This window comes from Podarcis raffonei, chromosome 10, assembly GCF_027172205.1.
Source record: "Podarcis raffonei isolate rPodRaf1 chromosome 10, rPodRaf1.pri, whole genome shotgun sequence".
Taxonomy (NCBI): domain Eukaryota; kingdom Metazoa; phylum Chordata; class Lepidosauria; order Squamata; family Lacertidae; genus Podarcis; species Podarcis raffonei.
The window spans coordinates 67,562,322-67,589,670 of NC_070611.1; the positions used below are offsets into that span (position 1 = coordinate 67,562,322).

The window sequence follows — 27,349 nt, forward strand, 5'->3', positions numbered from 1 at the left end:
AGCCACTTTGCTTTCTTGCATTTCCTTTTCATTGGGATGGTTTTCGTTGCTGCCTCCTGTACAATGTTACGAGCCTCCATCCATAGTTCTTCAGGCACTCTGTCCACCAAATCTAAATCCTTAAACCTGTTCGTCACTTCCACTGTGTATTCATAAGGGATTTGACTTAGATTGTATCTTACCGGCCCAGTGGTTTTTCCTACTTTCTTCAGTTTAAACTTGAATTTTGGTATAAGAAGCTGATGATCTGAGCCACAGTCAGCTCCAGGTCTTGTTTTTGCTGACTGTATAGAGCTTCTCCATCTTTGGCTGCAGAGAATATAATCAATCTGATTTCGATGCTGCCCATCTGGTGATGTCCATGTGTAGAGTCGTCTCTTGTGTTGTTGGAAAAGCGTGTTTGTGATGACCAGCTTGTTCTCTTGACAGAACTCTATTAGCCTTTGCCCTGCTTCGTTTTGATCTCCAAGGCCAAACTTGCCAGTTGTTCCTTTTATCTCTTGCCTCCCTACTTTAGCATTCCAATCCCCTATAATGAGAAGAACATCCTTCTTTGGTGTCACTTCTATAAGGTGTTGTAAGTCTTCATAGAATTGGTCAATTTCAATTTCTTCAGCACCAGTAGTTGGTGCATAAACTTGGATTACTGTGATGTTAAAAGGTCTGCCTTGGATTCGTATCGAGATCATTCTATCATTTTTGAGATTGCATCCCAGTACAGCTTTCGCCACTCTTTTGTTGACTATGAGGGCCACTCCATTTCTTTTACGGGTTTCTTGCCCACAGTAGTAGATGTGATGGTCATCCTAACTGAATTCGCCCATTCCCGTCCATTTTAGTTCACTGATGCCCAGGATGTCAATATTTATTCTTGCCATCTCATTTTTGACCACCTCCAACTTACCTAGGTTCATGGTTCTTACATTCCAGGTTCCTATGCAATATTTTTCTTTACAGCATTGGACTTTCCTTTCGCTTCCAGGCATATCCGCAACTGAGCGTCCTTTCGGCTTTGGCCCAGCCGCTTCATCAGCTCTGGATCTACTTGTACTTGCCCTCCGCTCTTCCCCAGTAGCATGTTGGACACCTTCCTATATCTTCCTATATATATCTTCCTATATATATATACAAATGTAAGGCTGTCATCACACAGCCCCCGTTGGAGGATCTGCAGCACCATGACAATAATTCTGCATTTGCATGAAGTCAGAGTGCAGCCCGGATTGGAGGATCTGTAGAGCCACATGACAATCCTGGATCTGCATGAAATCAGGGTGCCATTTTCTTTTCAGTTCTCCACCCCCCTCCCTGATTTATTCAAATATCTGCTGTTGTTTTAAACCACCACTTTTCCTCCTCTGTGCCTGCCCTTCTCACTTCCATGGCCACAGGTGTCGTGCAACTTGCCTTCTCTTTTGCTCCCCGACTCCCCATGGTTGTTGTTTTTTTAAAAAAAATATTTATTGAGTTTTTCCACCTTTATACATTAAAAAATCAAAAAGAGAAAAACAAAAAAGTTAAAAACACATAAAGTTTACAATCCTTATTTTCAATAACATATTTCCCTGACTTCCCCACACCTCCCCTTCTTATATTCCAATTCAAATTGTTAATTCAACAACTTCTTGTCCCCAATTTTTGACCTTTTATATTTAATTCATTTAAAAAACAACAACCAATTTTAACTTATAAACATCAGTATTTAAACATCAGTGCTCATTCTTAAAACTTTTTTCTAAAGTCGACCCAAATTCCCTTCCATGAATTCCCCAATTTTCATACTAATAACAAAACAAAATAAAAAAAAAACAGATTATTATTCTGCACCCTTTGGATTCCCAAACCCCACCCCCCCTTTCCCGGTTTCAATCCCCAACAAATGACCATCAGTCTTAGTCTACTATCAGCCTGGAGACCTCACGTCCGAGGCTCTTAATTCTCTCTCAATTCCTCTCTGCCGGTTTTTTTGGTAGTCCTTAATATTAAACACCAGATCTCGGAGAAGCTCTGTCCCGATAGGGTCCATATTCCTTCCAGCCAGACCTCCATACTTAAAAGTGGAGCCTGAATCTTGTTTCTTACTCCTTTTAAGTCCAAATGTCCCAAAAGCTCCAACTTTCACCTTAATCAAATTTGTAATCCATAGGTCTTCAGATCTCCACATAAGGAGATCTCTCCATTCTTCAATCTTCAATTCAAAACAGATTTTCATCATCCAGTACTTATTTTCCTTTGTAGCCATCATGTCAGGCCTCTGGCTCTCCTTTGTCATCTGCAACATTACATCTCCTCCTTCCTTTTCCTCAGAAACAACATATATCTCTTTCTCCACACTCTCAAATCTTTCAAGTTTCTCTTCTTGTCCAGCTGCATGGACTTCATGAGTCAAGTCCTTATCAAATTCAATGGATTTGTTTACTGTTAAGTCCAGAGTTGCAACATTTGTAGCCAAAACATCAATTTGGCCTTGTAACTTTCCCAAGAGAAGAAACACTCTGTCCAATTTAGCTTGAATTTTTCCTCCTTCAGCCATTCTTGTAATGTCCCAAAATCCCCTCTAGAGGGATTTTGGTTACTTTATCTTCCTTCCAGTTCAAATCCAAAAATCAAGTTAGTTTGTATCAGTTCTTCCTTGTTTTCAACAAAATATAACCAAATTGTAGCAAATATATCCAGCAGAGATAGCAGAAACAAAGTTCTCTTTTTCCTTCTTGACAGCTAATTTGACAGCTGTCAAACTCTTCTTTATCTCCTCAACAGGCTCTCTCGCGGATCACTCCCGGGTCCAGGGGGGTGGCACTTCAGCTCTCAAAATTAGCTCTTATCCTCCAGTAAAATTACTTATACTGCCAAATCGTGAAATTAATGTCTTTTACCCAATAAAGAAGAAGAAATTCTCTCGACCTTAGTTAGCTAGTCCGTGCTTTAGATTATTTATAAGACGGGGAGACGGACTTCCTGTTTGCGCCTTCCCCGATCGTGCCTAATTCAAAAAAAAAAATTTCTTTACAAATCCAATTTCCGTATTACTCACGGGTTATTGCTTTTAGAGTCCAATTGTTCACAAGAAGAAGTCAGCGCTCTCCAACCATGGCATGCAGCTTCACTCCGCAGGAGAAGCAGTCGACTCTCAGCACCGCGCCACTCACCCCGTCCCCCCTTCCGAAGCCTTTAAAAAGGCTCCTTCGCGGGTCGGGGGGGCGCAAATGGTGCCCACCGAGTCACCAAGTTCACAGGCTTCAGTGCCTGTGATTTCTGAGGGTCCCTGCGTCGCCGCAGCGGCAAGACCCGGATCCTGCGGAGCCGATTCCCTCCGGAGCTCGGAGGGAATCCGCCATTAGCCGATGGCGCTAACCCGGAAGTCCCCCGACTCCCCATGGTTGGATTAGACCAATGTTGACGCATCTAGTCCAGCATCCTTTTCTCACAGTGGACAACCAGATACTTATGGGAAGCCTGAAAGCCAGACCTGGGTGCAAGAGCACTCTTCCTACTAGCAGTTACCTCTAGTAGAACATGCCCATTGTGACTGTTGTTGTTGTTTAGTCATTTAGTCGTGTCCGACTCTTTGTGACCCCCTGGACCAGAGCATGCCAGGCACACCTGCCTTCCACTGCCTCCCGCAGTTTGGGCAAACTCATGTTAGTAGCTTCGAGAACACTGTCCTGTCACGGCTAAAATGGCCACTGTTTCTTTAATGCGAATAAAGCTGGGTCAGCATGAGTCAGCGGCTTGCAGCAGGTTGTATATATATAGTGAGAAATGTTAGTCTGTTGCTGAGGCTGGTGTTTGGGTTGGTTGGTTGGTTAGTGCTGGTGTGTATAGTTATTCAGTCGTGTTTTGCACAAAGACTTTTAAGAATAAAACTCTGCAAGGATATTCTCATGGACTCTTTTATGCAGACAAGGGTCCGAGGACCAGGCTGAAGAGACAAAGGGAGGTCAGAACCCTTTCCTTCTTTTTTTTGCTTTGTACAAACACTGACATGTCCAACCATCTCATCCTCTGTTGTCCCCTTCTCCTTGGCCCTCAATCTTTCCCAACATCAGGGTCTTTTCCAGGGAGTCTTCTGTTCTCATGAGGTGGCCAAAGTATTGGAGCCTCAGCTTCAGGATCTGTCCTTCCAGTGAGCACTCAGGGCTAATTTCCTTAAGAATGGATGCGTTTGATCTTCTTGCAGTCCATGGGACTCTCAAGAGTCTCCTCCAGCACCATAATTCAAAAGCATCCATTCTTCAGTGATCAGCCTTCTTTATGGTCCAGCTCTCACTTCCATACATCACTACTGGGAAAACCATAGCTTTAACTATACGGACCTTTGTCAGCAAGGTCCTCCTCATGGATCACTGCCTTGTCATGGTGAAGGGGCTTAAATAACTCAGAGAAGCTATGAGCTATGCCCTGCAGGGCCACCCAAGATGGACAGGTCATAGTGGAGAGTTTTGACTAAACATGATCCACCTGGAGCAGGAACTGGCAAGCCACTCCAGTATCCCTGCCAAGAAAATTCCATGGACAAAAACAACAGGCCCATCATGACTAGTAACCATTAAAAGTCTTCTCCTCCACAAATTTGTCTAATTCTAAAGCCGTCCAAGGTGGTGGCTGCATTTTAACGAGTTGTGTGCTGCCATGAGAGCTTGTGGGCAGAGGAACAGGTTATAGATACTACTAATCAAGGAAATATTGGATGCCGAGAGCCAAGGGAAGAATTGTGATGGTCTTTTCAAGGCTCCACCTCGCACCCATCTGGCTAGCAATCTGCCAGGCTGCACTTTAGGACATCTGATTTGCTGAGCACATGGCTCAACAGTTGCTTCATGCCTTGGAGATGGCAAACAGACCTAAGGCTCCCTACCCCCTCAATTGCATTAAATCAAGATCGTTTCCTAAAGAGAGAAAGAGTGACTGACACCATTTGTTAAGAGAGAGAGAGACGTTATTCAGAACATTATCTGCTTCGTTCTGCAGGCACGGAAATGCATCCACTTTTAGACTTTTAAAAACTTCTGAACAGAGAGAGAGGGAGGGAGGGAAAATACCCCACGGCGATCTAAAGATTGCACATAAAACTATTAGTATTGAAAACTTAGCCAGCATGGCTTCAGTGAACTTCATTCATTAACATTCTTGCTGGCAAGGTCTCCATATCTCAGCGTTCATTTTATACTTTAATTTGGTTAGTCGGCCTTTGTTTAATCGTCCTATTCAAAAGGGAACAAAAGAGGTTTAGGTGATACAGAAGGGTAATGCACTATATTTTATCTCTCGAAAGCTCGGGCAAACTGGGGAGGTTCTGATACTCTCCGATTCTCTTTTCTCCCCAGGACATTTGGAATCACAAATCAGGCAGGAGATGATAAAGATCCCCACTGTACTTAGTGGCAGACACCTTCCAGAGCGGGGTTTTTTTTGGGGGGGGGAGAGGGAGAAGAGAAAGAAAACACTTTGTCACCCACAGAAATTATATTCTCAGCTCTACAGACTGTTCCAAAGGAAGATTATCTCTGCAAAAGAATGCCTGCGTTACACTTTCGGGTTAAGTGCCTGACGCTCAGCTCTGCACAAATGCCTCTCCATGAAAAAGTTGCGATGGAGAAGTTTGTGGCCTTCTCCCCGTGATCTTATGGTGGGTTCAGATGGTCGCTTTCCCCCTGCTCTGCAGCAGGAATGGGGAACCAGGTGGCATTGGAATCAGGGTGTTTTGTCATCTAAGGCAAAGAATAACAATGTGTTTCTTCCAATTCCGTGGACAAAAGCAGCCCAGACTGGTAGCTCACCCTTCCTTTGACACTAGCGATGGGGCATTCTCCTGCAAATACACACCAGAGCAGAAGGCAAGTTTATGGGATGTGAGACTGTTGGGGGGGCACCCAGAACTCTGCCCACCTCTCACCAGTTCCCTCACTCTGACAAGTGGAAGGGCCAGATCTTCCAGCTAGCATGGCCAGTGACCATGGATTTCATTTTTATTTATTAAATTTGCATGCCACCCTTCATCCGAAGATCACAGGGCGGTTCACAACAGGGGTATAGATAGTCCAATGGCTTCTAAAAGGCCCCCGGCTCCCCTTGCAGCTTTTAAAAAAGGATCCGTGGCATGGAAAAAGCGAGGAGAGCAGAGGGTGGTGGCCAACAAAGTAGGGTCCAGTATAAACGGCCTCGGTCCAGTATACCTGAAGGAGCGTCTCCACCGCCATCGTTCTGCCTGGACACTGAGGTCCAGCGCCGAGGGCCTTCTGGTGGTTCCCTCGCTGCGAGAAGTGAAGTTACAGGGAACCAGGCAGAGGGCCTTCTCGGTGGTGGCACCTGCCCTGTGGAATGCCCTCCCGTCAGATGTCAAAGAGATAAACAACTACAGTGGTACCCCGTTAGACGAATGCCCCGCTAAACGAAAAATGCGCAAGACGAAAGGGCTTTCCGACATTTTTTGTGCTTCGCAAGACGTTTTTTTCTATGGGGCTTACTCGCAAAACGAATTTTTTTCCGTGGTCTCCCCTTTTTTTGCCTTTTCTGAAAGGCGCTAAGCTCATCTCTAAATTGCCGCTTATCCGCTAATCCGCTGAGCGCTAAAAGCCGCTAAGCAATTATCAGCTGTTTTACCGCTTATCAGCTGATCGGTTGATAGCGGAGCTCCGCAAGACGAAAATCCCTGCAAGACGAAGGCTCCCGCAGAACGGATTATTTTCGTCTTGCGGGGCACCACTGTACCAGACTTTTAGAAGACATCTGAAGGCATCCCTCTTTAGGGAAGCTTTTAATGTTTAATAGACTATTGTATATTAATATTCTGTTGGAAGCTACCCAGAGTGGCTGGGGAAACCCAGCCAGATGGGTAGGGTATAAATAATAAATTATTATTATTATTATTATTATTATTATTATTATTATTATTATTGACATCCAATGTTAGAAGATTCAGGACAGAAGAAAATACCTCTTCAACACAGCGCATGGTTAAACTATGGAACTCTCAGTCTACCATTTAAAACTTTCCTTCGGAAGTTTTAAATGGTAGACTGAGAGGCATCCCCTATCAGATCGGCTTTGTTCATGTTCTCAGGACATTGATTGCATGAACCATATCCTACTGCATTGTGGGCAGCATGAGCAAGCAATTGATCAACTGACCAAACCCTTACTTGCAAATTCTGACGCCTCCCATATTAAATACCTTCTGGAGGATAGGTCATATGATATTACACTGACCGTGGCAAAGTTTCTTTCGGAGGTTGCAAGACATAAAAAATCATGCCTAGACATAAAAAAATGACTCTTTCGCCCGTTGTTTGGTTGTCTTGACTGTATCTTGTTTTGAAACTGTTTTGTGGGTCTATGGACTGCAATAAAGATATATATAATAAACTATGGAACTCTGTCCCACAGGAGGCAGTGATGGCCAACAACTTTAAAAGATTAAATAAATAAATAGAAATAAATTTTTATTTATACCCCACCCTTCCCGGTTATGTTAGCCGCTTTGAGACTCCTTCAGGTAGTGATAAAGAGGGATATCAAATTCAAATACTACTTCTTCTTCTTCTTCTTCTTCTTCTGACTGGGGCTACCAGTCCTCAATTCTACCCACTTTTTGTGGCAGCCACAACCCTTTAAGTGACAAGAGGTGATGGTAATGGAGTCTGCCAACCAAAGTGGGACTTACTTATTTACTTTTCATGGTGGAGCTGGACCAATGCCAAGTGATATTGAGTGCACCAAGATTCTAGACCCAGAGAGAAGCCAGATTCTTATAGAAAAACAACACAGTTAAGTTATAAACATTCCCTTTTAGGTTTCCTTGAATGCAATGCAGGAGGTAGGATTCACATTTTTTACAATAGTTTATTTACCTCTTCAAGAAATGCAGTGGGATGTCCAGTAACGTTTACAAGTTTTATGGCAACCTTAGTTTTTCTGCTCTCTGACAATGGACACAGATAACATACACCTCATGAACACTCTGCATTTGCCTTTAAAAAAAAAAGGATCAATGTAAAAAGGCTCACAAAACAACTACAGCTCCAAAGGAGGAAAAGTTGTGGCTGCAGTGCTGACTCAAGCAAATATGATCCCAGGTCAAAATTCTTTTGGTACAATTAAATTTGGTAAACTCTCCTTTTGTACAGCTGGTGAACTTTCTGGCATTTGGGCTTTATATACAGGAAACTGGCAGACCGTATTTGAAAACTGCAGGTGTCAACTTTTTTAAAGAGAGATGTGCTAATATGTCAGAGCTTGGGCAGCAGATGTCGTTCAGAGAGAAGCAGCACGCTGAAGGCCTCACGCACAGTGGATCCGCCACAGCATGTGGCATTCAGCTTTCCAGGTTGGAGAGGAAGCTGAGAGGTTGCTGGAACAACCTCCTGGCATTGCAGGGCTATGGGCAGATGGTTGGTAGCAACTGTACACTTTGATCTCTCTCCCCACCCACTGAAGGCAACCCTATAAAGATTGCAGATATAGAAGGTGCAGGAGGTTGAGATAAGCAGTGGGGAGTCTTCACCCAGAAACACATTTCAAGCCATGCCAGTGGTGGTGACCCCTGATTTATTCTGGAAAATGGGGACCTGCACAGTGGCACGTAAAGTTGGCTGGAAGAAGACCGGTCTTCCCCTGGGAAGCGTTTCATGGAAAAGAGATGGACCTCCTCAGATCCTCAGTTTCTTCTTCATCCCAAACCGTATCTTCTGCATGCACCATTCCGTTCTTTCGCACCTCACTCTTTTGAACTGCGGTGGAGCTATTGCATGGCATTTACCCATTGCAAATGTTGCATGTGTGCTTAAATGACCGTGTTCAAATGACCGTGTTTCCCAGAATACGCAAGGAAGTGTTAGGCCTAGTCATTTTGAAAGCATTGGTTCCAAGGTCACTGAAAGCATGCAGGCACCACTCAGAATTGCCAACACTGTGCATGCATTCTGCTGTTTAAACCCAAAGGTCATTCTCACATCTGCAAGTATCTTCAGGTATGCGAATAACCCAGAAGGTTGCATCTTTAAAGCACTGAAAACTATAGGTGCACCTGGGTAAGCATTTTCTAAGCTCCGCCCCACGCCCCATCAGTATAATATTGGGGAATTCTAGAAAATGCTATGCTGTACCTTAAAAATAATGAAAACCGTCCTGCTGCAATCTTTGAAAATGACAGAACCTCCAGAATATCTGCCTGAGGAGAAATCTGTTTATGCAAATAACTTGGACACGCCTGTGAAATGTGCAAGCGACAAAGAGGACAGAATGGGGGGGAGGAGGGGGCAAGAGTCTATATCACATTATTAGAGGCTCAAGGAGCGCAAAAACACACACACACAAAAGAAGGAAGTTGGCCACCATAGAAACTTTCCCGTCTTTTAAAAAAATAGAAGTTATTTCACAAAAAGCTCAAGCATGTTTATTAAGGTTAGGTCTTAAAAATCAAGGAGGGGCAGGAGGAGGAGGAGCGAGAAGGAAAGAGGTTTCATATATTCTTGTCAGAAAAATATTTACCAGCAAGCTTTAATGATTATCTGGCTATGCGGAAGAGGAAGCTGCGGGGAAATCATTTGAGTGGCTCCCAAGGGACAGCTGCCCACATCTGGGAAGACTTTCCTGTTTCTGAAAGGACAGAATTCTGAAGAGGTGGTGGCGGAGGGGAAGCAGCTGGAAGAAGGGCAGCAATATGTACAAGTGTCAGCAAAGCCGTGGCCGATCAACACAGCTCTCTTTGGCCATAGACTCTCTTGGCTCTTCAGCCGGTGAGTTCGTGGCAGAGAATTCCTGATCTAGGCCAACACCGTTTGACGAAGGAGCATCAAGGAGGGAAGGGCAAGCAGCCAGCTCAAGGCGGACAGTGGGCGTTTGTCCCCAATTCTCTCAAGAATCGCCCTCAATACTTGATGGCGACGAAAGGAGTCAGGGCTGAAGTGCTGCAGCGACAGTCCGACCGGTCTCCCCAGTGGCTTCAGTGTGCTCTGTGTTTCCCCTTCTTGTGTTTTTTATCTTTCTTTTTGCTGGCACACCTGGAGCAGAACCACTGCATTTCTTCCGGGGGAGCAGCTGTGATTCCGACGCAAAGCCTGCGCATGGGAGAACACAAGAGGCAAATGTAAGAAAACGAACGAGGGTTCCCAATAAGTGAAACACCAGCTGTCGTTTTTAACTAGGGCTGCAAGCTCTACTCTTTTGCGATTAAACCTAGAATGGAAGAGTTGGAAGGGACCCTGCGGGTCATCTGCTGTAGTCCAAACCCTTGCAATGAAGGAACCGACAGAAGCTTCTTTTGCAGATCTGACCCAGTTATATTGCGGGGAGGGACCCTCTCACTAATCTAAAACTGGGGTCAGACAGCCAAATTAAATCACAGATAATCAAAAACCCAATGACATAAATAACTCCTGTTATTTAAAACCTCTGGGCACTGCATTAGGCATTATTTTGCTTATGATAAAGGGATGATATCTGGGTTCCATTATAACCATCTTAATTTCTCACGTACACCTAATAACTCATGAACTATTATCCCCTTTCCTTTTAAACCCTTCTTGGCTATGAATAAAGTAAGATACTGAATGGGTAAAATTAAGGTCAGCCCAAGTTACTCCCTTATAAAAAAAGTTATTTAAATGGCACGGTGTCACTGTATTAATGTGTTAAGTTTATGGCACCTTGTTTGAATTGTAGTTTATGAGTAGTTCTGTAGCTGTCCTTTATAACAACTATGCGATATTCAAAATGTGTGCCTGCAATTAAATAATGTAACTTTCTTTAGGACATTATATTTTGGCCATTCAGACGCCCAATTCATTGGTTGTGCTGTGTTGCACTTCGCTCTCTCCCCTCAACCCACTCCCCAGAATTCACTTGAACTCCTTTAAAAATCCCACCCACTTTAGAGCAGCTGATACTCTTATTTTAGGATGATGCAGGTTAGCGAAAAAAACATTTCGGGTTTCTTTTGTACCCTTTGGGCGGATCAGTTATAACTCTAAATGCACAAGATGATTAAGAATATCAGTTAACTGATCCAGTCCCCCAACTTGTGGAGCGGGTCTAATTTTGCGGTTGGAAAAAAATCGTTAAGATTTGGCTAAGCGTAGAATTAAGTTCAGATAGCTTGATATCCTGACTTCAGTGCCGTGTGAAGGGAGTTCAGTACTGCACATAGGGCAAACAGCCAGCACACAACTCTCGTCTCTGTCACTACTGACAATCTGGTCTCTTTAAAAGTCAACCAGCAGTTGGTTGGGACATTGGAGCCATCACACTGTTGGCCTCTGCTGCCTCAGGAATGGCCGGATTCAAAAGCAGGTGAAAATACTGCCTGCTTCATATAAGGCATGGAAGATTGTAAAAGAGAGAGGTAGCCAGGGACAGATAAAAGTTATTCTCCAGCTTGACTTTAAAGGGCAGGCACTCACCAGTGGTACCAATCGTCACAGTCGTCGCAGCCTATCATCGCACTGCCGTCATCTGGCTTCTCGCAGCCGGGGCAGATCCAGATCTTGTTCCCCCATTCGTCTCGGATCTGGGATAAAAAGGCAAGGAAAAGTTGATGGCTTAGGGGTGTGTGTGTGTTTTTAAAGGCACTTCATGCAGCCAATTACTTCCCAAAGCTATTCAACAGAGAGAAGATTATGTGCCACCACACTCTATTTACATAGACTCAATATATGAATGTGTGTACACACACACACACACACACACACACCTCTACTATAAGCTGTTTCTATATATACATATGCCTGTTGTTTTTGTCCATGGAATTTTCTTGGCAGGGATACTGGAGTGGCTTGCCGGTTCCTGTTCCAGATTGAGGTCACAAGGAGAAGGGGAAGACAGAGGATGAGATGGTTGGACAACGTTTTCGAAGCTATCAGCATGAGTTTGACCAAACTGTGGGAGGCAGTGGAAGACAGGAGTGCCTGGCGTGCTCTAGTCCATGGGGTCACGAAGAGTCGGACACAACTAAACGACTAAACAACAACAATATATACATATACATAACGGCTTTGCACTTCCACATGACTCAGGAAGCTGAAATCTGGTACCTGTGCAGACCTCCTGAATACTAGAAAGCACCCCAAAATAGTTGCAGTATTTCCATGTCACTTCCAGGAAGGTAGAAACCCAGTGCACACACAGCCCAATATATCCTGATTATTAGAAGTCTAAAAACGGGACTTTCACTTCCCAAATCTAATGGTAGAAACTTGTGACGTGCCATTTTATCTCATAATCCAGGCCAGCAGAGACCGCTAAGCTGCCCACAAGATGTAATGAATGCTGTGCAGGGGGACATTGCCTTTTCTCAAACAAGAAAGAGAAAGAAGGTGGTGGATCTTCTGTAAGTCAGGGAGGGGCTCTTCTTTACCCATAAAAGATCACGACCCATATATGCCCTCATCTTGCATCTCTGCCTGCGTGTCGATATGTGTGCAAAATATTTCTGACTGGTGGGTGGGGTAGAGGCACCACTAACTGTTTTGGGGTATAGCTTTGATATTTGCTTGCCGCAGTGAATGAAAAAAAATCTCCATTCGTTTATTCCAGTGGTTCAAGTGCTGCACAAACTGCAGAAGACAATCTTGATGACGTGTCCCTAATATATACAGTCTGGGGTGCAGGTATTGCTGTGTTATTACTTATTAGCCAAACTCTTCCAGCTCAACTAACTGATAAGATCAAGGGTATAAAAATTGTTACTGAGTAACTTTCCATTCCTTTGACATTTGTGCCGTGGCTCCTTTTACTGAAGGGTAAATGGAAAAAAGAGAGAGAGAGAGACATAGAAGGTTTACAGCATTCAGAAACAGGCTGGTGGAATCTGCCTATTCCATTCAATATGGAAGCATATTCAGAATATGACAAAATAACGTTTCCAGCCATGCCGTAATTGCAGCTGTCTCCATAGCAAGCTGCTTCCTGTAATTTCTATAGCATGTAGAACGAGCTTCTCATGTCATTGCTCTTTAAAAGTTTGTTTTTACAAAATAAATAAAATAATAGAGCTCTATAACGATAAATCTGATAAATGAAATTATAGGGGTAGGTTTACAAAACAGTTGACAAAGCAAGTATTAACTGAATAAATATCTGATAGAAATCATGAAATTCACCCCTTTTGAGACTTAGATGACTTCATAACTTATGTGAAAAGCTTCACGTCTGAGAAAGGATACAGATAATTATGAACACACACAGAGATTTGCGTCGTCCTTTTTGCTACACAGCCAACTCTTCCTCGTGGCTGCTTTGTTTTATAACTTGGGGGGTTTAAAATGCTTCTATGGATGCAAATGCAAAAGGTGTCGAGTGCTCTCACTGGAAAAAGAAAACCCCACAGCTTGGGTCTCTAAGTGCTGGGGAGACACAAATTTAAATCCACACTCCTCAACAAAGATTGGTGGGTGACCTTGGGCTAGTTGCTCACCTCTCACCCTACCCCGAACCGCAGAGTTGCTGCGGAAGTAAACAGGGGGGCAGAATCAAGTGGGCTGACTCAAGTTCCTTAGAGGAAAGGCAGGATGTAAACGTAAGCACAGGAAGCGACCACTATGTCTGCCTTAGCTCTGTACCAGGAAGCTTATATTGTCTGATGTGTGGTTGTTGTTAACAGTCTGCTGGAAGCCACCCAGTTGGATGGGCGAGGTACAAGTAATAAATTATTCTTATTCTTATTCTAGGTCTGGTCAGTGCCCAGATGGGAGACGAAGAAGAAGAGTTTGGATTTGATATCCCGCTTTATCACTACCCGAAGGAGTCTCAAAGTGGCTAACATTCTCCTTTCCCTTCCTCCCCCACAACAAACACTCTGTGAGGTGAGTGGGGCTGAGAGACTTCAGAGAAATGTGACTGGCCCAAGGTCACCCAGCAGCTGCATGTGGAGGAGCGGAGACGCGAACCCGGTTCACCAGATTACGAGTCCACACCATGACACCTTGGGCTCCACGATGGAAAGGAGGCGAGACATAAAATAAAATGAATGACTGAACCCTCACATGAAATCAAGTCGCCTTATACTGAAGTAGGCCACTGGTCACTCTAGTGCAGGGATGGAGTGCCTCCAAGTCCCATCAGCCCTAGCTAGCATGCCTAATGATCAGAGGATGATGAGAGTTGTAGGTCCATAGATCCCCCATCCATGATCTAGCCCAATATTGTTTCCTCCAACTAAAATGGCATAATACCTTCCTTCTCCTTCTTCCTCAGAGCCTTTTACCTGGGATTGTGCAGCCTCTACCTTCAGCCTATGGTCCCTCCTCAACCAATAACCATCTTAGGGAACTTTGATTGTATGGAATGGGTACCTACGATGAGTTTTCTCAAAGGTAAAAGGTCCCCCGGTGAAGCATATTACTGTAAGTTTACTGGATCACGTGCAGAAATTACACTGCAGTTTGCTAGCGGAGGAGGAAAGCCTCACCTACTGGAAAGCATAAAACTGCAGGTGCAGAATGACTGTAGTCCACAGGAGTGCCGGGGAAGTGTCTAACCTGCTTGGCCAGTTGTGTTACGGAAACACTGGGTAAAATGGGCCTTTCTGGCCAAAGGCAAACAAGGATCAATTACAAGCAACCGATTTGCAAGGTTTTCCTTCCTGCTACATAGCCTGAGAAGGCTTAGAAAGTGGGCCTTGAGTTTCTCTACCGTAGTTCTCACCGACGGAGATGGTGGCTTTGTGATTAAGACATGAACTGGAGCTAAATCCCTACCTCAGACTTCCTGTTTGGATACAAGATCAGTAACTCCTCCTATGGTTCAGTTGTTCACCTGTGACATGGGGAGGGAACTTCCTTTCTCTTTCACACTCCTATTTTCTATTTCCTTTCTCTCTGAATCTCTTTGCCTAGACCTCATTTTGAGGTCTGATATTTTCTGAGCCAGATTTATATGGCACCCAGCAAAAAGAGCTGTGGTCGTTTGCTAAAACCTCATGAAATCCTAAAAGTCACGCATTCAGGTTTCGTTTTATGGATCGCTTAGACTTTAGTATTTCTGCTGTGTGTGTTGTGTGTTTAAGTGATGTGTTTATGTGTTTCTAAGCTGGAACCAGAGCAGGTTAGCTGCACTTAGGTCCTACTGAAACCAATGTGAAAAGTTATTCATAACTAGCATATCTTCAATGGGTGCAACTAGCTTGCCCTGGCTTTAATCCTGAGTGTATAACCCGGAGGGCTAAACATTTGTTCTTAAACACACCACAGCAATTATGTTTACATGTGAAATGTGAATATTACGCAAACACAGGCAGTCAATCAGGACTCCCAGCACAAGCCTACTCTGTTTAGAGCTACAGATCTGCTTTTCACTCTTTATGTGCTTATTATGAGAAATGCCAATGATTGCTGCAAAAAGAGAGTGAGAGAGTATGTGATAAAAGCTGGAAATGCAGAGATCTGAATTCTCTTACAGGTACTGAAAAGAGCAAAGTAATAAAAAATGAGATCCCATAAGCCTTGCATTACTTAAAAGTTCATAACTATGAAAAGGATTTCAAAATCAAACAGGTGCATTAATATTTTGGGCATATAAATCTCCATCCTCTGTCATACACTTGTGTACTTTTCCTTGTTTATTTCTGCTCTACCATTCAGTTTTAAATGAGACACACACACAGGTTTATACACAAGCATGCATACAGACATCTGATAAATGTCCAAATCTGTGAATGATCATTTCTGCTATGAGTTCTTAAGGTTTTTAAGGAGGCAGTTGCCAAGTGCCCAAAACCTGGATATTCACTGGTTATTTTAATGCCAACCAAGTGCCTCTGGTAAATAAGCAGATTTAATTTCTGCCATAACTGTCACCGACCGAAGGGCAGAGGCAAGTGCTGAAAACAAGATGGAAAAATAAATAAATCTGGTTTGGGTAATATGGTGAATCTATCATGGCAAACGCTGGACTTCCACCTGAATAAGGCTGAAATCTGGTTATTGGCCAAAGCTGCTTGGTCAGCCTTCAGATTTATCAGTAAACATCAGCAATGCACATCTCATGTACTGTAGTTTGTTTTGGACATTCACCAATAAGCCTCAGTAAAGTTTCCTGTTTCACAATAAACATTCTCAATAAACATTCTTGTTGACTCTTTGTTGCTGTCGTCCTTAAGCAAAGATTACTACCATCTTTTCAATGCACATAAAATTCTTTTATTCAGAAGGCGATATGGGCTATTGCTTAACACTCAAAAGCCAAATAAAGTGGGATAAAAGGTGTATTCCTTCTAAAACCCAGGAAGTGCTTCAAAGCAAAATAGCACTTTAAGTTTTATTCACACGGTTACAAACATGAAAACAAGGATGTTTAATAAACTTGGCATAAATCGTTTTGAAGGAGGTCATCAAAGCCTGAACATGTAGGTCTCATAACAAATAAGTTAAATTTAGCACGGGCTATTTGAGTTCAGTTTGCTATAAAAATTAATAGCTCTTAAGTCTCATTTCCACAACTATTTATGTGATATTGAAATGATTTGTTGGAAACAGGTGGACTTATGGACATGCTATCAAAGAGTCCCCCAACTGGAATAATAATAATAATAATAATAATAATAATAATAATAATAATAATAATAATTCATATAGCACCCTATACCCATAGACCTCAGGACAGCCCACAGCATAAAATTATAATATAAACAGCACAAAATACATTAAAAAACAACAAGAAAGAGAAACCAAAAATCCCTCCCATGTTTTGTTAGCCCCAAAATGGAAAACGAGTGAGGTCCCAACTAAAGAAGAATGGCAACTTAAACTGATGGAATAAGCTCAGCTTGCGGACCTAACGTATTGAATAAGAGAACAAGAAGAATATATGTTTAAAGAAGGTTGGAAAAAATATTTATTGAACATACTGGGGGGGGGGGAATAATTGGGTACACTCGAAAACGTTGGTGGCATTCAGATAAATTCAACAGTTTAAATAAGTTTTGATGGATGTGATAATGGAATACTGAATGGTTTAGCTTATGTAAAATATGTGGGGATTTGTGTTATGCAAAATGCACCATGGAAAGAGAAGAAGGGAAGTCACTGATATTTTAAGGTTATTTAAATGAATACTCTAAATTGTAAAACAGAAAATTTAATAAAAATTATGTGTGTGTGTGTGTACACACACACACACACACACACACACACACACACATACATACCGTGGTGCCCCGCAAGACGAAAATAATCCGTTCTGCGGGAGCCTTCGTCTTGCAGGGATTTTCGTCTTGCGGAGCTCCGCTATCAGCCGATCAGCTGATAAGCGGTAAAACAGCTGATAAGCGGCTTAGCGGCTTTTAGCGCTTAGCGGATTAGCGGCAATTTAGAGATAAGGAGCTTAGCGCCTTTCAGAAAAGGCAAAAAAAAGGGAGACCACGGAAAAAAATTCGTTTTGCGAGTAAGCCCCATAGAAAAAAAGTCTTGCGAAGCAGAAAAAATGTCGGAAAGCCCTTTCGTCTTGCGCATTTTTCGTTTAGCGGGGCATTCGTCTAGCGGGGTACCACTGTACATACATATATATATACACACATATACACATATGTATATACACATACAAACACACACACACACACACACACACACATATATGTGTGTGTGTGATGTGTGTATTTATATGTGTGAGTGTGAATATATATATATATATATATATATATATATATATACACACACACATACACACACACACACACACACACACACACAGCACCGGATGTCAATCAACCAAAGGCCTGGTTGAAGAGGAACATATTCTCTGGGCTGCTAAAGGTGTTTAATGAAGGCGGCTGGTGAGGCTCCCTGGGGAGAGCATTCTGCAAGAGGGAAATCGACACGCGTTTTATACTGAAAAGCATCCATGTACATACCACGTAATTACTGACAGTCTCCGTCACCACACTCCTAACGGGACCCTTGGAGCCTCCCACAGCAGGCATTGCAGGAGACGGTGGTGGAATCGCAGCTGGGGAAATGATAGCAGGAGGCATAGGGAGAACCACCGGAGGAGGCGGCGGCGTCACGTGGACAGGAGCTGGTGCCGGGGATGGTGGAGGCGGTGGCGTCTTGGGCCGAGCCATGACCGATGGCTTAGCTTCCGGTGCCGACACCACTTTGCTGATGACACTGTTGGATAAAAGGGGGAAAAAGAACGGATGTAACAGTGCGCTACAATGATGCCCAGAAAAAAATAGAGGAAAACCCGCCACAGATTTTTATCAAGGCAAGATAGCCCTTGAATAGTTTTCCTTCCCATTCATGAACCATATAGTGCTAAAACCAAATTTTGAAAATTTGCTTGCTTAAATCTTTTTCACACTGCTTTGAGGATCTTTTTGAATGGAAAACCTGCTCCTAAAACAGGGGAACAGGCTGGAGAACTCACTCTTTGTGCTCTATATCAAAATGTCCCCAAAGTCACATGATAAATAAAATTTGAAAAATCTGCATTATGGCTTTCATCAGATGACTATGAAAGCAGCCATATCTGTTTAGGATCAATAATGTATATATGCAATATATAATCAGCACCCAGATATTAATTGCTGCCTTTGCTAGAATCCATCACAGGGTGTTGTTATGGTAAATACATGCTAGAAGTAAAACACTGCGCTGGCAAAGGATTGAGGCAATCAATATTTATTTATAGACAACTGTTTCCTACACAGAAACAGGCAGACAAGTTATCAAATGGAAGAGAAAACCACAACTGATGAGGGAGAGGAGAGAACTCACAAGATTAGTCTAGGGTGGAGCTTACAGAACCAGCAGCTTATGGACAAAGGCCATATCAAAAGATTACAACTTGTTTAGCTGATCAGAACGAGCTTATGTCAAGAACCCAATCCTGTCTCGATTCCGAAAGCTTAGCTAGCAGGGCAACGATGCTGATTTTGCAACGTTTGCCTACGAACGGAAAGAAAAAGATCCCAAGCATGAACTGAAGGAAGACAGGAAGCAGATTGGAGTTGCCATTTCACATACAAACCAGCATTTCCAGTCAACACGGGTTGCCCAAAGGACAAATAAATAAAAGATTATTTCCAGCTAAATTAGATTAATGGGCCTAAGTCATGCCTATCAATGTCAATGGGTCTAATAGCATTTGATACATCCCAATATCAATAAATACTACTACTAGTAGTAGCTGTGCATAAAAATAGCAGAGGAGATGCTGAACTAACGCAACTTTGGATTTTCAATACGACTCAAAATCCCACTTCTGTTTTGCGAGGAAGTAAACAGAACAATGCCTACCAACGCACATGGAATATTTTCATTAAAAGGGGATAAGGGATCCTTTAATGACGCAACTAACTCTTGCTGACAACACTACACTGCAGCTATTCTGTGCAGCTTAAAGTACAGTGGGGCTAAAAGCTTCAGCCATAGACCTGCCTCCAAGGGGGAAAAATATTATTTATTAAATTTGAATACCGCCCTTCATCTGAAGACCACAAGGTGGTTCACAGCATAAATATTCAAAATGAGAACACGAAATGTATAATAAAACAAGAACAAACCCATCGCCCCCTACCCACAAACATATTTAAAAGGCCATGGAATCAGCCAAAGGCCTGGTTATAGAGAAATGTTTTCGCCTGTTATCTAAAGATATAAAGATAGTTGCCCAGCTCTGGCATTTGCACACATATCTTCCCACCACAAAAAGTTATGGTTATGCTGCTGTCAAGTTTTGGAAGCAGAAGGCATTTTGTGCTCCCCGCTGCCCTGCTGAAACAGCAGCAGCAACAAACACAAGAGCTCTGCAAATTCTAGGCTGAGGAGGAAGAGTGTCATTCACAGGTATGAACAATTCTAGAACAAGCAAAGAGAAAGAGGAGGACTTTTCTCAATGTGGAACGCCTTCTCCAAAAAAGTGCCAACGGAGACCATCATCTTTAGTAAACAAGACAGCATGACTCCCTTTGGGTGGGGGGAAGTGGAGATTCCAAGCTGTATTCTTATTAAGAGCGTGTGAGAGCATCAGCGTTGGTTGCTATGATGTGCCTAACTCGAGAGGGAAAGCGGGATATAAATTATATAGACAGATAAATTAGCAATTAGGAAGATATAGAAGAGCCAGAGGAGATGCCAAATCAGGTATGACACAGAGCAAATTGCATTTAACGGGTATCCTGTCCTTCTGGGATTCCTGGTGTCTATAGTGAGCAGCAAGTGTCTATAGTGAACTTCATGCTCAAGGTCCAAGATTGGTCCTCAGCACCTGGTAAGTTTGAATAGAGAACGGAAAAACATTTTAAACAGTCATTAGTATGCACGCTAGTTGGCTATGCAGGACATTTTCAGCCTTGATAATATAACCTGCACGCAACAGTCTGGAGAACAGTGAAACAGGGTGCTGCATCTGATGTGGAAGACCGACATGCAGTACTCACTTACGAAACCAAAACCAAATGAGTGGATAGAGATTGGGCAATTCAACCTAATGCAATCTACAAAGCTGCCTGATAGGATATATGAAGGTAAGATTTCAGTGTAATCTGCCTGAGCTGTTGGGTATAGAAAGATCTAAATATATATGGGGAAAAGGTAGAAGCCCAGCTTAGGCTTAATCACGTCTTGGTTACAGGGAAAATGTTACAGAAATGTAAATTACATAGTCAGGTGTCATAATGAACGCAACTTACAAAACTGATAATGCTAAGTGGTGATCAATCAATATTACAACTGTGTGAAAGAGTTCTGCTGCATATGCCAAAGTACTTGATGTGCGCAACTGAGAGCCAGGGCTTTTTCGGCTGTGGCTCCGACCTGGTGGAACACTCTGTCACAAGAGACTAGGGCCCTGCGGGACTTGACATCTTTCCGCAGGGCCTGCAAGACAGAGCTGTTCCGCCAGGCCTTTGGCCAGGGCACAGCCTGACTCCCTCCCTCGGCAATCTTCGCGGAGCTCTGGCCCAATGGTGGCCAGTGGCTTGAATTTAATTAATTTTATAATGAATGATTTTAGAGTGTTGTTTGTGTTGTACTTTTGTATTGTTTTATTGTTGTTAGCCGCCCTGAGCCCGACTTCGGCTGGGGAGGGCGGGATATAAATAAAATTTATGATGATGATGATGATGATGATGATGATGATGATGATGTTATGTATCTACACCAGCCTCCCTCAGCCATCCAAAGGTCTCCTGCTGCCTGAAACAGCTCCACCCATCTTCCCATACTGCTCCTTCTGCCTGTAGCTGACTCTCAAAATGCCTCTGGTCAACCACCTGCCTCAATTCCTTCCAGCCTCTCCTCAAAACTCACATTTCCAGGATGATTGTAGATTGTCCCCTTGGTGTCTATGACATTGTGACTAAGCCATATAACTGACATGATCACACAGGGTGGTATTCAACGCTAGTCCTACTCAGAGAAGACCTACTGACGTTAAAGGGCATGGATAACTTAGGTTCATTCATTTTAGTGCGTCTACTTTGAGGAGGACTTTGCTGAACACCCTTTCCCCCCATTGTATCACTCTGTCTATTTTAGATTGAAAGCTCCTTAGGAGTTAGGGATTGCTGCCTGCTGTTTGTAAAGTGCAAATGCATATAAACAAATAATATTTGCACCAAACTGCTTCTAACACTCAGCCGTGGGCAAATTCGGTTGAAAACAATGCAGTGGAGATGGTTAGAACCTGCACTCCGATGTGCAGTGTTGATTAAGTGTCAGCACTGCATTGTTTGCAATTGACTGTGTGCTTGGAGGTGCATCTGAGTGCACACCATGCCCTAAATTAGGTGCATGTTCTTTGAGGCCCATTCCTCCCCACCCCAGATCCGAAAGATAGCAAGGAATCTTTTCCCCCGTGCAGTTTAAAGGAGCTTATTAATGGAGGCATGTGGGCTGGATGGGTGCGCACCTGAGGCTGCACCTGCTTCCAGCCCAATCCCTCCCTCCCCATAGTGCAGGTCCCAGGCTGCAAGTAGCACCCAGTTTGCTTCCCTGTAGTCTGTTAAGCTCCCAACTCAGCCAACAAGAGAGCTTGAACCTCTTTTCTCTTTGCTGGAAGAGTTCTTTGGCAGCAGGAAGGCAACATGCATGCATAGCTTTCTTAGTCACTTTTCTGGGGTGTGGTGGAAGTCAAGGGGTTCTATGACATTTTCCTGCACACCTGCTCACTTCTCCCCATGTGCAAGGACCTACTTCTGCACTCTCCCATGCCCAACTTTTGATTTGCATGTCCGCAAGGTTCAAATCCCAATTTTACTAACAGGGAAGTGATTGACTGGCTCTGTTTGAAGTGCAGGCTTCAAACGTGTGTACAACAACAGGCCTGGCCTGTTTATCTCAGGTATCACATCCAAGATCTGCGCTACGAAGAGCACCCAATGCAGCCTGGCCACCACTCCCTTCAGCTAATGAAGCTCTGGCACAGCAGGCAGAGAAATGGTTTTGGCTTACGCCATTTGATTGCGATGGGGCAATCTCAGAGGGGGATGGTGACTCGTCATCCTATTGAAGGCAGAGGATGCGAGTGTGGCAACATGCAGGAGGAGACAGAGCCAAGTCTAATGATGATTAATAAGGTTCCTTTGATCATGCCTTGAGTGCCATGGGACTGAGCTGCCCTGGGGCTCCCTGACACATGACCTCGCTCCTGCTTCTTGATCTATCCGCAGTTTTTCGATGCCATTGACCATGGCATCTTCCTGGCTCAGGTCAGTGGAATGGTAATTGCAGCACTGCGTTACACCAGATTTGATCCTACCTGCAGGACAGAGTCCAAAAATGCAGAGTTGGGAGAGTGCTTTTCAGCCCCCTGGCAGTTACACCATGGGGTGCTATTTTATACCCAGTGCTGTTTAATATTTGCATGAAGCCGGGGAAAAAGTCATTAGAAGCTTTATGGCAAGGTGCAATCCGTGTGCAGACGACACTTGGCTCTGTTCCTCCGTAACACCTGAATCAGGAGAGGCCGTGCAGGGCCTGGACTGGTGCACGGGTGCAGTGGTGAGATGGAAGAAAGGAAAATAAGCTGATCGAGAATCCTTACAAGACAGGGGCACTGTGGGTCCTGTGTCTCGAGAAATTAGTTGCCAGCTCTGGACAGGTCTGCACTCCCCACCCCACCCCGAAGGAGAACGCTCAGTTCACAGTCTGGGGGTGCTTTTGGACCCAGTTCTGCCACCGGAGGCCCAGATGGCTTCTGGGGCTAGAAGAGCCTTTTACCAGCTGCGCCTGGTATGACAGCTGCAACAGATCCTGGACCAGGAGAGTCTGACACAGTAGATCAGGCACGGGTGACTTCCAGACTGGATTACTGCAATGAGCTGTGTTCCGTGCACTTCATCTGGGAGCTGCAGCCAGTGCAGAATGCTGCAGCAAAGTTGGTGACAGAAGTGAGATCCTGACAGCTTTTTTTATATATAATACACAAAGAAAAAGAAAAAACACCCATTGTACCTATACCATACAAAAACAAATAGACTTAATACAAACCGACTCAAAGACACAAATGACTTCCCGTCTACTCCTTAATTCAAGTACACAAACTTGTTGCCAATACAAACTATTATCATAATTTAACTGCATCTTAATTTATCTTAGGGCTCACTTAATTCTGAAAGCTACTACTGAAGTTAATGAAATGCTGTGACAGTGTTTAAGCTACTGTAATTATTTTTCAAATATATTTTTAAGACTTCTCATTTGGATACAAATACCTGTTTTGATTTGTTTTTTATTTTTTTCAGACAAACTGTCTAGTTCCGCGTATTCAATCAATCTTTGAATACATTCCTGCATAGATGGAAGTTTATCAAATATCCAATTTGCAGCAATTAGGACTCTTGCTGCCACTGTAGCGTATAAAAATATATCCTTTGTTCTTTTTAGGAAAGTTCAAGTTCGTAATTTCCAGGAAAAAAAGCTTCTAGTTTTTATTGAAAAAATTTTTTAACAGTTTTTGCAATTCTAAATGGATGCCCTCCTCAAACACTTCAATTTTCTAGCATTGCCACCATATATGGCAAAAAGTGCCTGATTTTTCTCCACATCTCCAGCAATCGCATAGGATACCTTTATACATCTTGGAAAGTTTCCAAGGTGTTAAGTACCATCTATGTTGCATTTTTAAAAAGTTCTCTCTTACGGTAGATCCTGATAGCATTGGACACCTCCACTTAGAGAACTGCACTGTTTGCAGATTTGATCTATAAATCCTTTATTTATCTATTTGTTCATTATATTCATAGGCCACCTTTATTTTGCAAGGATCACAAAGTAGTGTACATGGTTCTCCTCCTCCCCGTTTCATCCTCACTACAACCCTGTGAGGCTCATGAAAAAGAGGAGGAGGAGAGGGAAATATATGAGGCTAAGGCTCATTCTTGCAGCTGAAAACCATAGTTTCCTGCTACATCTGAACCAGGCCTCAGTCTTAGGGCTTATACTCACACAATTTATACACAATTATTCCCCCCCCCCTTTAAAAAACTATCGTAATTCATCGTAATGATGCATCCTATCTGTCACAGAGTTTCTGAAATAAACATAATAAATATTACAGCAAACTCAGTAATGTCCTAGCCTGTGGACTGCTGCTCCCATACATTGCAAGCATACTCCGTTTTTCAGTGGAGATTATTCTGCTGCTCATTTTATATGTAGGTAGAAAGCTCTCACACACCGACAGAAGAGATGGTTTGCAGATAAAAACGGCTTCCAGTCAGAAACCCCAAGCTGCACCACATCCCCAAACATTGGTGTACAATACGTATCGTCCAACACAAATACAAAGAACAAAAAATTATGCAGAGTGCTCATGCGCACTATTTTAATTGTCGCTGCTTATTTTCCGTTCCTTTTCTTTTTGTTTGCAAGATTTATGGTAATAACTGGAAATGGAAGACGTTTGGCTGGCTAAAGACCAGAGGGAGGGACTGAGATCTGGACAAGGGCTAAAATGCGACACGTTCTACTTCAAACTCATAAAACTCTCCCCCAAACTACCCTTGCTTCCAGAGCCTTCAGCAGATAACATCCACATGCGTGGTCTGCAGTCATGAGGACTATGGCCTTTTTCATTTTTAAAGTAAAACCCCGAGAAAGTGTAATTGTGCATCAGGTTCCATAGTGCATGGCGAAGGTGGAGACTCCCTCCAACCAATTAAAAACACTGTTGCTTTCCCAACATGTCACCATGCCACATTCTTTCTGAACCGGTAGGAGTGAGCATGGGAATCTCTCAATGTGTAGTTAGTGACAACTCCTTTAAAAACAACAACAGCAACCCCCCAAAAAACCCCAAAACCAACCAGGCCCACACAGAATCTGCTCAAAGCACTGCGATCACAGATTAGCTCCTTGATGGGTTGCTTTACCAGGCAGGGTTTATTCTGACACAACGATACCCTTCATTAAGAGATAAAAAGTAAATTAACAACAACAAAAACCACCACCCCAGAACGAAGGAGGTGTATGTGAGAAAAGCCTTGAAGCCTTCTTGGGATGAGTCTCCCAAGCAACCACATCAACCCAAAGTTAACAAGGTACCACACACACCACTCCCTTCCCCTGTGATGTGGGAATGGGAGAAAGGCTTTGGCAAGGAGACGGTCTTGCTCTAAGTACACTTCTCATCGTTTTTCTTGAAAAAGGGGGTACTGGAACACAAGCAGCACAGTTCCCAACGCTGCAACGGAGCGTGGATATTTCTTTCATACATTTCCGCTTTGGTATCAGACAAAACGCTTTATGGTCACTGGGAACTACTGAAAGCTCTATGTACGCAAGGGCGTTCCCACCGCCATCTTGGGGGATTCGCCCTCTGCGCATGCAAATCATTGCCACGCTCACCAAAGCATCTGTCTGCATCACAACTGCATCACAACTGCTGCGTTGAGGTGCTCTCTTATCCTCCCCAACAAATTCACAAGATAATAGCCTAATATCCCAAACAAAGTGGATGGTTTTCCTTATGGCCAGCTTGGGCAGTGCTGTAACTATTTGGGGGGAGGGTGCTGGTTGGTTGTTGTCATTTTTGCCTCCAGAGGGGCGCCATTGAAGGGGTGTGTGTGTGTGTAAGCAAATGAGTGTGGGGTGTGTGCCAATCTGGGTCTTGGACCCAGGTGAAATAAAGCCCAGTTTCGCCCCTGCCTTAGGCTGACATTTGTCTTGTGCTGCCTGGCTCCAGAGCCATAAAACACTACCCGTCATGGCACACCAGAAGAAGAAGAAGAAGAAGAAGAAGAAGAAGAAGAAGAAGAAGAAGAAGAAGAAGAAGAAGAGTTTGGATTTGATATCCCGCCTTTCACTCCCCTTCAGGAGTCTCAAAGCGGCTAACATTCTCCTTTCCCTTCCTCCCCCACAACAAACACTCTGTGAGGTGAGTGGGGCTGAGAGACTTCAGAGAAGTGTGACTGGCCCAAGGTCACCCAGCAGCTGCATGTGGAGGAGCGGAGACGCGAACCCGGTTCCCCAGATTAGGAGACTACCGCTCTTAACCACTACACCACACTGGCTCTCTGAGCGCAGTCTTTTTCCAAAGTAGCCGAGGGCAAATCGTTATTATCATATTCAGCTTGGACTTGGAACTTTCATTCCCTTCTACAGGACGGAGCTCCCCACACGACACCTTCCCAGGGAAGGCAAAGCCTTAAACCTGCAAGGGCAGAGCGAGTTCTACCAGTCATTATGATGCCACAGGTAGGTAGGCAGGCAGGCAGATTGTTTGGGATGTAATTGGCTTGCAGAGACGCAAGCCGTGACATGCTGCATCTGAGGCACAGCAAGACTCTTGAGATGTGAAATCATTTCCTATCTTTGGAAACAATTTATTTGATTTCAATCTCATCCTTTGCAGGCCCAAAGCATCATGACTGATGAAAATAAACGGGGGTGGGGAGAGTGTCACCCCACAAACGCTAAAAAGGAAGCAGCTTTTGAAAGTCAGATTTGATTCCCAGGCCTCAAAGGCTGCTGTGCCAAGTGATCCATAAGCGCAAGTGTGAGGCATTACCAAAAAGGCGTAAACGATGTTTTCCCCCCTCTGAGAAATATTTAAGATCTGCATCTGAAGAAGTGTGCATGCACACGAAAGCTTATACCAAGAACAAACTTATTTGGTCTCTAAGGTGCTACTGGATAATATTTTTTATTTTTTATATATATTTCGACTGCATCTAAATAAGTAAATAAATCTAAATTCTGTGCAAAGAACTGTGGCAGTTTTGTAAATTTACTCATCTTCTGTTATTATTTCTGTTCTGTGGTCATTATTTGGATTAAATAGAAACCCATGTAACTTTGTAAATGTGTGCTTGTGGGCAAGGCCTTTCCTATATCCATTCTGCCCTCAATGTCTTACACACACCCATGCAATAATTGTATTTATAAATACACACAAATGCAGGCTAGCAGCTGAC

At 43.5% G+C, this 27,349-nt stretch overlaps 1 protein-coding gene across 2 annotated transcripts in view; it reads right to left on the bottom strand.

The window, feature by feature from the left end:
* Nucleotides 1-9,729: 9,729 nt before the first annotated feature.
* The window catches only part of TAF3 (TATA-box binding protein associated factor 3), a 132,358-nt gene continuing 114,738 nt past the window's right edge, over nt 9,730-27,349 (bottom strand). For both annotated transcript variants that reach the window (XM_053406818.1, XM_053406817.1), the window contains exons 5-7: nt 17,843-18,098; nt 11,400-11,506; nt 9,730-10,058 (exon numbers count right to left, since the gene is read on the bottom strand). In XM_053406818.1, the coding sequence (XP_053262793.1) occupies nt 9,944-10,058; nt 11,400-11,506; nt 17,843-18,098 (478 nt within the window). In that variant the 3' untranslated portion in view covers nt 9,730-9,943. The remainder of the gene's footprint in view (nt 10,059-11,399; nt 11,507-17,842; nt 18,099-27,349) is intronic.